At 47.0% G+C, this 10,839-nt stretch overlaps 1 protein-coding gene across 1 annotated transcript; it reads right to left on the minus strand.

Annotated features, from left to right (window-relative positions):
* Positions 1-5,848: 5,848 nt before the first annotated feature.
* chic2 (cysteine-rich hydrophobic domain 2) lies at positions 5,849-9,559 on the minus strand. The gene is made up of 6 exons (XM_018738191.2): positions 9,241-9,559; positions 8,726-8,780; positions 8,493-8,648; positions 7,732-7,788; positions 7,595-7,654; positions 5,849-6,574 (listed from the first exon to the last, which is right to left on the minus strand). Exons 1-6 carry the CDS (start codon positions 9,375-9,377, stop codon positions 6,524-6,526), a joined length of 516 nt encoding a protein of 171 aa, XP_018593707.1. The 5' UTR covers positions 9,378-9,559; the 3' UTR covers positions 5,849-6,523.
* Between the last annotated feature and the right edge of the window lie 1,280 nt (positions 9,560-10,839).

Raw genomic sequence — 10,839 nt, forward strand, 5'->3', positions numbered from 1 at the left:
AAACATGACAAAGCCCATTCTCTTCTCCAAACATCTTGGATCACCAGTACAAAGAGTAACACACACACACACACACACACACACACACACACACACTCTCTCTCTCTGAACCGCTTGTCCCATACGGGGTCACGGGAGCCGGAGCCTACCCGGCAACACAGGGCGTAAGGCTGGAGGGGGTGGGGACACACCCAGGACGGGACGCCAGTCCGTCGCAAGGCACCCCAAGCAGGACTCGACCCCCAGACCCACTGGAGAGCAGGACCTGGTCCAACCCACTCTGCCGCCGCGCCCCCCCAAGTAATAAACATCAGAATTTAAAAGCAAATATAAATTTCCATTATGACAAAAAGAACCTAGAACTTCAAAACCCTTCACCAAAAAGTGGTTCAAATACAAGGTTCAAAATACGTGTACCACACCCACAAGAAAAGTACCCAGACACCTATGCCAGAACCGCCACATTCTGATTTAGCTTCGTCAGAAAAAACCATAAACATTCATACTAAATACATAAAAATAAAAAACATTGTAAATACTAAAATACTAAAAAATCTACAAATTAAAATCAATGATTCAAACAGTTTTTCTAAACAAAAATCTCCATCCTCCACAGCTGTCTGTTGGAGTGCTTCCCCGGGCCCTGACAAACTGAACCTTGGGGGAGACCCCACCTGAGACAAATCAATAACTAATAAGCCTGAATGATCGGGTACCGCTATGGAGGAGGGAGCATCTTCTCGGCCCTTTTGAGGGGTCGCAGTCAAGACCGGCACCCCCAGTGTAGTACCAGAGATCAACCCAGCCTCCCTCCTGCACCTTTTCTTCTTCCTGGTCACTCCCACAAAGTCCCATAAAATGTTCGAGTGACCAGGTGTGTCCCTCTCCTCCTCGGCCCGGGACCCCTCAGAAGTGCCTAGCAAATAAGGAGGAGACCGTGCCATGCTGGCCCCGGACAACCGCTCTCTTACCTCAGCATCCGCCGCTGATCCCAGCTGCTCCGCAGTGGTGCCAGACGAAGGCTGGGTTTCCACACTGTCCCCCGTCGCCACTGCCCCTGCCCGCACCACCCTGGCATAGGTTGGCTTGCACTGCAGACAGCTGCGGGAGATATGATCTTCCCCCCCCACATTGGGTACAGTGGCAGGGGCCTACGCAGTCCTTGGCCAGGTGGCCGATCTCCAAACATCTCTAGCACTTCATTGCCTTGCAAGATTTCCTGGCGTGTCCCTGGCTAAGACACAGATGGCAAGAGGGACACGCCGTACTCACATTTTTTTATCATCGGATGAGAATGGATCACCAACCCACCCAAGGGTGTCTGGCTCCACACACTGTCTTATTCAACAGGAATAAATTTCTCCATTTATCATTTCTGATAATTAAAATCTTCATTCAATAAATAAATCCTAAAAACTGCCACGCAAACAATAAAATTTAAAATAAATACTAAAATCAATAAAACCAACTAATATAAGAACCGCATGGCAAAACCTTTAAAACACTAAAAGACATACCTCAGGGCTTAAAACCATACTTAATAAATAATTAAAGGAAAACTTACCCGGTAACATTTACCGCTCAAGATGGGCGGTCCCCTGGTCTGTTCCCTTACCTGCTATTTTTGGGCGATTCCCTTTTCGCAACATGTCGCCTGTCAGGGGACAGGTACTGGAGACAGGTGAGTATAGGACCCAAGCGCGGTGAGTTTTATTCAAGTAATCAGGTTTCAGGGACAAGGCGAAACCAAGGTCGGGGACAGGCTAGGGTCTTCGTGGTGCGAACGTCACAAACCAGGAAATCCAAATCATGGTCGAGGAGAACAGGCAATGGTCAGGAACAGGAGGCAGGCAAGGCACTAACAAACCAGGAGATCCAAATCGTGGTGGAGGAGAACAGGCTAAGGTCAGGAACAGCAGGCAAGGCAGGCAAGGCAGGCAAGGCAGGCAAGGCAGGCAAGGCAGGCAAGGCAGGCAAGGCACTAGAGAGAGGACTGCTGAGACTGGAAGGCACAAGGTGATTGCAAGAATCTGCATCAGCGTGTGGATGCGGAGCTTGTTTTATCCTGCGTCTCCTTGATTGTCGGCAGATGTTGCTGCTTCGCTCATTGTCGGGGGCGTGACATCGTCCCTATTGTTGTTTTAGTAGAGTAGGTAAATGATAAAGTACATATACAGAATTAAAACACAACATGCACCACACAACAAAACTGAATCTACGCTACACTAAAGTCAATTAATAGATAAATAAGAAAATACAAACACAACCCACATGTAGTCATTTATAGGTGACTACTTAAAAGTGCAATCACTGCTATAAATTTTTAAAATAGTGCAAAATAAATAAAATGTGCCATAGAAATTAGAAATCCTACACCTGACATAAAACGTATAACACACCACAGAACGCAACACTTACATTCATCAAAAATAGGGGTTACTTACCCCAGGATGGAGGATCTCTCACAAACCTCTGGAGTCACAGCCAAAAGAGGCCTTTCCACCTCTCTTTGCCTTCTGAATAACACCACTAAGTGACGTCTTTCTCCATCCTAAACATTAGGTCAGCCTGGATTTTATGATACACACCCTGGACGCCCAAGTCTACCCCTGTCTGGACCAGCTGGGTTCTGGGGTTCCAAAGCATTTGCTTGGCCACGCTAATCACCAGCCACGTCCGGGAGGCTGCTGCCTTCTGAACGCCAGGGTCCCATCCCCCCAAGACTTTGTCGTACGTCAGTACCATCTGCGGATCGATCTTCCTGCACAGGCGAGTCACCAAATGCCAGATTTCCCGCACCTGCCTGCAGTCCCAAAAGGCATGTGCGAGAGTTTCACTCTTGCCACACAGGAGTGGCGGGCAGAGTGAGTGGCTGGTCAATTTGTGCCTGTAAAGGACTACTTTGACTGGCAACTTACTGTGTATACAACGCCAGTTCAAATCTTGCAGATGGTAGTCAAGCCCCTTTGGCTGAATCCTGGCCCAGGTACCCTCCTCGAACCCCAAAAGAGCTTGAGTTCCTCTCCTCTCAATCAAGGCCTTATACAAGACCCTGTGCTTAAGAAAATTCTCTGCCTCAACCCCAGCCGCCATAGTCTTACTCCACTTTACAGCGTGGCTGTAATACACGGGCCGTGTCTCGGCATTAGGCCCGGTGTTGGACCAGGACTTCACCAACTGACGCATCGGAAGGGCTAACCAAAGACGCACAAAGTACTGGTGGGGATGCTCAATCGGAGCTGCCAGTCGGTTACATAAGTGGAAGAGGAAGAGACAATCTAGTTTAAGAGGAATATCAGGCACATACCTCCCTCCCTCTTCCTTTGGAAGGTATATGACCTCCCTCCTCACATACTCATACCTGCCCCCGAGACGAGATCGAAAACATCCTTTGTGAGGCTTCTTTGCATCGTGCAGGGCAAGGGGTACACCTGCGCAAGGTAGAGCAAAGTGGGGAGGATGTCCACCTTCAGCACCAGTGTTTTCCCTATTAAGGAGAGGGACCTTGTCTATTGACTGAAGCTACTTGCCCCAAGTGGGGGTGATGGTGAGCGGGAGCCTAGCCCAGCAGCACAGGGTACAGGGGGAGAGGACATACCCAGGGTGGGACACCAGTCTGTTGCAAGGCACCCCAGGCTGGACTTGAACCCCAGAGCCACCAGAGGGCAGGCACAGGCTAAACCCACTGCACCACTGCACCACCACCCCCCTGCTCCATTACTGAATCAGCTAATATGTATGAAATATTCCATCCTGGATCTGCAGGTAACAGAGTACTTATGGCTGCTGCCTTTGGCTCTCATATTTCTCAGTTGAAGGAAGCACGATATACTCAGTGTAGCAACATGAGATACAAATGACAGGTTTACATCCAATAATACACTCAAACCGTTAACACATTTCGTATATATGAAGCTTAAACTATATGTCGTAAAGACTGACATTATTGTGTCCAGAGTTGGGATTGTAATAATGAAGTAATTATAGACCCATCTCCAACATACCATTTTCATCCAAAATTTTTTCAAAGATTGTAGCTTCCCAAACTATAAAATATTGTGATGTGCAGCACCGTGGATTTGGATGGGGCAAAGAAGGACACAGAGACAGCATTCATTACAAACAATTTATTTGAACAGTGGCACCAGAAAAATAATTCCCTCGGTCCAAGGACCACCTTTCCTGCAGGACCTGCACCTACAGCCAGCTTTCCCAGCCTGCTTAGCACCCCCAGGCTCTCTCAACACACTGGTAGACATGGTCACCCCATCATTTTCCCCCTAAGTGGGCCCAGTGGTTGCACACCCACATTTAACATTATTCCCCAGAAAGCAACTATTTACATTAGACAGGTTTCCTTCCTAAAACAGTAACGGGGGTCATTACAATATCTTAATCATCATAATATATTTGAAAAATTTCAGTCTGGTTTCCGCACTGGTCATGGCACTGAAACGGCACTCACACGTGTTACTAATGATATTCTCACCCCTTCTGATGCTGGTCAGATCTCAATTCTTATGTTACTGGACTTGAGTGCTGCATTTGATACTGTAGACCATAGTACCTTACTGAGTAGACTTGAAAGCCTGGTTGGACTAAGGGGTACTGTTCTGAAGTGGTTCGACTCGTATTTAGCTAATCATGAACAATTTGTACTGAAATCTGATGACTGCACCCCCTCCATCTCAACTACGGTTCAGTATGGTGTTCCACAGGGCTCTGTGTTGGGGCCATTACTGTTCTCACTCTATGTATTACCATCGGGTGACATTATTCGCAAACGCAATGTGAATTTCCATTCGTATGCCGGTGACACACAGCTTTATGTATCGTTTATGCCTGATGATCCCATGTTGTGTCTTTAGCTAACTGTTTCACCTGTGATGGGTCATCAGACTTAAAAGAAATATAACTCTGTCATTAGTATGAGTGAAAATTCACATTACAGTTACAAATAAAATCACGCAATGGCAGCATATATAGTTAAAACGATAACAGCTCACATTGCGTTCTTCCTCTGGCTCCCTGACACCCACATACTATAGGTTCTATAAAAGCCTTCCCTGCAGACCCCCTGCAGTCAGTGCTACAGACACACACCTTGCCCTCCAGCCTTTCGATTGGCACTGCTTCACCAGTTCTTCCCAAGGAACTGTAAGCTACAATAAGATGAGCTGCGTAGAGGTTTCTGAAATGTTATTCTGCACACGTACACTTTTATTTGATGTGCAATATGCCTTGAAGATTTGGGGGTAGACTGTAGTGGACACTGCCTTCTTTGTGGTCCTTGTGCCAAGAACACATTGCTCTTTGCTCTAATGATTTTCTCCCATCAACAAGTAAATTCCCTTTCCACACAATTTCCTTTGTTTAACACTTTTCAGTATTCAGAGATTTTTCAGAGAACACGGAAATTGATTTTTTTACATCAAAACAGATTTTTGCTACTCATTTTATGACCTCTGTAGATATGCGAGCAGGTTTAAACATCTATTTTTTTTAAATCAGAATACCACATATTTTTCCACTTGACTGTAAGGCAGAACAGCTTAAGGAGAGAGGGTCCTGTCAGCTTACATGATGAATTAAGAGGATTTCAGTTTGAAACATTTATTAATAGGAGCACTAGTTACAGTGCTATAAGGCCAGCTTTCATAGCTCACCTTTTAATTCCCAACACCCACAACAGAGGAGGTTAAATAAAAATAACCACACAAAACTAACATATACAAGAAGCAACGTACCTGTAAAAATGAGGATTTCAGAAAGTAAGTTCAACACAAGACCAAAGAACCATCAAGAGGAGGAATGATAAAAAAAAAAAAAAATCATTAACAAACAGGAAAACTTTTTCACAACTTTATTTTTTGGCCCAAATGTCATTTGTTGAAACTGTTCAGAATTTGACACACGCAGAAGAAACACCAGCTGTTTGTTGACTCTGATCATCTCTGTGGGCCACAGCCTGAGAGAAGCTGGTGAGACATGGACAAATGTAGAGATGTCCTTCCATAAGTCATTGCTCCTTCGCAGAAGTAGAAAGAGAAAGTTATCTTCACGTCACTCATATCTAAAATCACTTTGAGAGCAACGAAGGGGCGCAGCAGGTCCAAAAACAAAGCATTTTTAGTTAAGAAGAAAACACCCTTTTGCTTGTCACACCAGGTCCATTTGTCAAACCATTTGGTCTCTTGGGTAAATTTTGCACAAAGAGCCATTAGACAGAAATGGCGTTTTGAGATGAGGCGGTGAAGACAAACATCCTTCTCTGACACATTACTGCAGTTCAGAGGCTCCAGCCCATTTTGTCACACCACAGTCTGACTATCTGCTGGACAGGGGAACCGGAGGAACAAACACAGCATGTTGAGGTGAAGTGAAGAAAAAAACCCCATCTGTAAGAAGAACGAGAAGAAGCCACCAGTCCAAGGCAGGAAGGTCTCTGTGAGTGAACGCCTCAACTGAACAGAACTGAGGAAGGCACCAGCGGAAGAACTCGCGGGACAAGTTGAGGGTGCGGTTAGTCTGGCCGGAGGATCGGAGTCTTCGGGAGGAACTCAATGAGGATGACCTGGAGCAAAGGGGAGGATGAGCATTGAGGCAGTAGACACATGTCCTCTTATGTGGTTTAATTTAAATAATAATAATAATAATAAAAAAAAACCATATTTTTGACTGACTAAAATATTAGACTTCAGAGATCTACGACTGGGACAAGAACAAGAATAAACAAAGAAAACTTTCTATTGCAACTCCTTGTTGTCTGCTTCATCCAAACTGATCCAAAACATTGCAACCAAGAAATACTGCCATATAGCTCCAGTTCTTTGATCTCTTCACTGGCTACCTGTTGCATACAGCTGTGACTTCAAGATACTGCAATAAACCTGGAAAGCACTCCAGGGTCTGAGACCACCTCACATTCCCAATCTCCTCACAAGCTACAATCCAAATAGCACTGTAGATTGATAGAATGCCAATTTGTTTGTAGTCCCGGAGAGCTGTATAACGACTGTGGATTACAGAGTGTTTAGCCATGAAGCCCCTAAACTGTGGAACACTGTGCCTACCGCAGTTAAAAATACCTCTTCTCCCACTATCTTTAAAGCCAGACTCAGATCGCACTTCTTTAACCCTGTGCTTCCGCAGCTGATCCCAGCTGATGTATTCATGAGTTGGTCTTACACCCTGGGAACTCCAGGCCCTGGCAAACCTCACACTGGCACTAGTGTACTGCTGCACTCTGGATAGGCCACCTGCTGCCAGAAACCGATGACTGCCTACGACAACCTCTTGGTTCTGTGCCTGGAAGCCAAAGACTGCCTACCCTGATTAGCAGGATCAGTAACCATGGGTCTGGATACCGATTCTACCAGTTTCTTCTTTTATTTTAGTCATAGCCACACAGGTCCCTTGTCACCACATTAAAATGCTCAGAAACTTGGCCACTAGTACTTGGACCCCTAGCGGTTTGTCTTTCTCCTTTCTTTTGTACACGTATGTACATGTATGGCATTAAAAACACAACTGGAGGGGTTGCTGATAAATATCAGGCCTCCTCAAACCCAGGTCCTCCTGCTTGTGCACTTACATATTCCATCATGTTGCTACTCTCACACTTCCTTCTGCTCAGGCTCCAGTGGAGGCACAGCTGTGGGAAGAGAGAGGTCTGGTCAGACTCTGCCCATCGAGCTGAACCATTCCCCCTGCATGCACCCCAACACTCACCTTATGGTAGAGCCTGCTGTTTTCCCATTCCAGAAGTTTCTCGATGGAACGGCGTGTCTGCAAAGTACATAGACAGTGTAAAGTGTTATCATGACATAAGCAGAGATTGTAAAACACTGTGGCACAAGGCATGTAACATGGTGTAGAAGAGGAGATGTAACAGAACTGCTTAATCTCGGTCTACATTTAGTAAGGCTCTCAAAGCTCACCTCTTTCGGACTCACTCCTCCCAATGTCGTAAGTGCACAATAACTGTGTACATGTTGACGTTTACATTTATTCATTGACCTGATGCTTTCTCCAAAGCGACTTTGGAATGTTAAACCATGTATTTATTTACTTATTTATGCAGCTGGGTAACTTTACTGGAGCAATTTAGGATAAGTACCTTGCCCGAGGCTACTACAGCGGGAAGCAGGATTCAAACCTGTCGTTCTGATGTTTCTCGTCCGTTTAATCACTTTAATAACAATTTGTTTAGTAATGGAAAAGCCTTTATACAGTTACTGGTGCAATGTACACTGATTTATACCGCGGCGGGTGTGTGGCAAATGGACTGCACTCAACAATCAGTGACTGTATCCAAACCCACGTGATGAACTCTGCGTTCCTCCCCAAGACGTGCGTCGCTTTGGAGGAAACGGTGCGCTAAACGAACACACGTAGATGGACAACGCGTACGTGATGAGTATGGAAGACCGTCCCCAAAGCCCCGCACAGCGCCATCGACGGTGCGAAGGCAGGTAGAGCGCGGTACGCACCCTCTTGCTGAGGCACACGACCGGCCACAGGCTGAGGCCCAGGGAACAGCAGCAGCACAGGCAGCCGCAGAGCAGCCAGCGCGCGTTCACCGGCAGCGTCTTCCTCAGGCAGCCGTTCACCCTCGACATGCTGGCTCGGAACTCCTCTGGCGCCACCTGCCGGCGAGGAGGACTAGTGAGCATCACGCCTCAGAGCTGCAAGGAGAGCCGCTCTGAGGGACGACTGCGCTCACCTTTCCCGTGAGGGACGACGGGAATTCGGACTCGAACCTGTTGCTGAGTCCAAACCTACGGAGGGGGAGAAACACCGCCAGTGAGTGAACAGCACTCGGTGCTCACATCCCGCACCAAGAGAAGAGCTCCTCAGCCTGCTGCTGACACTACAACAATTCAATTGACAACTGAATTGAATTGTAAGCATGAAGAAACACCGGGGCGGGAGACACACGCGCTCAAATCGCTCATTTTCACTGATGCTGCTTGTTGCTGCTCTTCTTCGTACTACTAGTATTAGCCAAAATGAGGAGTTGGCGCCCAAGAAGAATAAGTTATAACTCCCGGGACGGTGTCGTCGTGTGTAAAAAAAAAAAAAAAGAAAGAAAAAAAAAAAGAAAACAAAAAAAGGCCTCGCATGCAACTACAGGAGGAAGGAACGCCGATCTCGCGCGCCTGATCAATACACGCGATCACTAATGCTGTTATCGGTAGTTATTCAATTGAATTGAATTCGATGACGGCTAGTATTTACACTGTGACGTGCCCCGATCCGCGCACCACCACCGGCTCTGGCGCGCACTTGAGCAGCTGCTCCTCGGCCGCACGCTCCTCGTCCTCGTCGTCCTCGTCCTCCTCCTCCTCCTCGTAGATCTCGTCAAAGTCCTCCATGGCGGCGCGGGCCGGGGCGGGAACACGATCCCTCCGTAGCGGAGACACCAGAAACGCCGCCGCGCCGAAGAAGCGCTACGCCGCGGACCCTCGGACGAGCCCCGAACCCCAAAAACAACAACATCCGGTTAGTCGAGTATCGCGAGAAGCGAGAGTAGGTGGCCAAAAGGCATGTGTTGGTTGGCGGAAGTGACGTCATAAAACAACAGCCTGGCCGGCAGCACTGCGGAAGACGTGCGGACAGTTGGTGGTGTGACAAAGAGAAAATGCCTACATTTATTTAGTCTCTGGGTTGCGAACACACCCGGACTCGGTTTCGAAGATCCGAGATTAGTTTAATTTCCAAAGGAGCCATGTAATGTGACTGCGTACACACAGTTACAGTAACAGTATTTGACGCTTTCCTCCAGGAAGACTAAGTTACAGGTTGATTTGTGCAGCTGCTGTGCTGGTGGTGGTGGGTAGATATATCATGATGGACGAGACGGACCTTGGTGAACTGAGTATCAAGTGAACGCTCATCTACAATGTTATTATTGTAAAACATTTAATTTTGGATGTGGTGACACTAGGAGACTGTCCCCTAGTGGTGCATATGTGTGTATGACGAGTCTTTTTTTCTCCCCTCGGGGTTTGCTATAGGCTGGACTCTGTACATGCGCACTAGAGTGCATCAGCCAGTCTACTTGTAAGTTATACACGTGACGTGCGGCATCCAATAAAGACTTCGAAGGTGTTGGAAACCAACCCGGACGGATGGGCAGCGTTTGTTATTTTCTGGAGCCCTAAGGGTCTAGGCGGACCCGGCAAGAGCGCTCGGTTACATTATTAGTTGTAAATTGACAAAAGACTAGAATGCCTTGGGGGGAGGGGGCAGCAACTCACTCGCAGTGGGGCACTTGCTCTCTCAGGTTTTTTTTCTCGTTGTAGTTTGCTAGTTTTTGCTTCCTCTCCTCTCTGGCTAGATGTAGATCATGGCTTAAGTTAATCTATTGCTATCCATATGATATGTGTTTTAGCTTCTTAACAAATTTTATTGCAGTCTTGTACAACACTCTGTGACTGTGTCATTCCAGTGAGAAGAGCACTTATAAAACAACAGTCAGTGTAGTGCAGCGTGCTGTGCTCTGGTCTGGGTTCAGATCATGGGGCGAAGAACGACACGCAGACAGCGTTGTTACAAACGTTTAGTGGAACGGCCTGGCAGGGGCACACAGCGAGAGGTATTGGCACAAACACAAGGAAATGATGTCCTCGGTCCGAGAAGCCCTTTCCTCGAGGACCTGCACCTCAGCCAACCTGCTTAGTACTTCTCAGGCTTTCTCTCTTTCCTCCTTATATTCCTCATGAGTTCCCACAGCAGCTGAACACTTGATTCCAATTCACCCACAGCACAACTATTTACAGTAGACCCCTTTTCCCGCTCGAACTCCCAGTAACACGGGTTGTTACATTACTTTCA

Source organism: Scleropages formosus, chromosome 16, assembly GCF_900964775.1.
Source record: "Scleropages formosus chromosome 16, fSclFor1.1, whole genome shotgun sequence".
Classification (NCBI taxonomy): domain Eukaryota; kingdom Metazoa; phylum Chordata; class Actinopteri; order Osteoglossiformes; family Osteoglossidae; genus Scleropages; species Scleropages formosus.

Bases quoted from the DNA above. Each gene is read 5' to 3' on its own strand.
- chic2 (XM_018738191.2), bottom strand. From the start codon at position 9,377: ATGGAGGACTTTGACGAGATCTACGAGGAGGAGGAGGAGGACGAGGAC. The intron at 7,789-8,492 runs GTGCGTACCGCG...TGTACTTTGCAG, and splicing joins TCGTGTGCCTCAGCAAGAGG to ACACGCCGTTCCATCGAGAA. The intron at 7,655-7,731 runs GTGAGTGTTGGG...CTCTTCCCACAG, and splicing joins ACAGCAGGCTCTACCATAAG to CTGTGCCTCCACTGGAGCCT.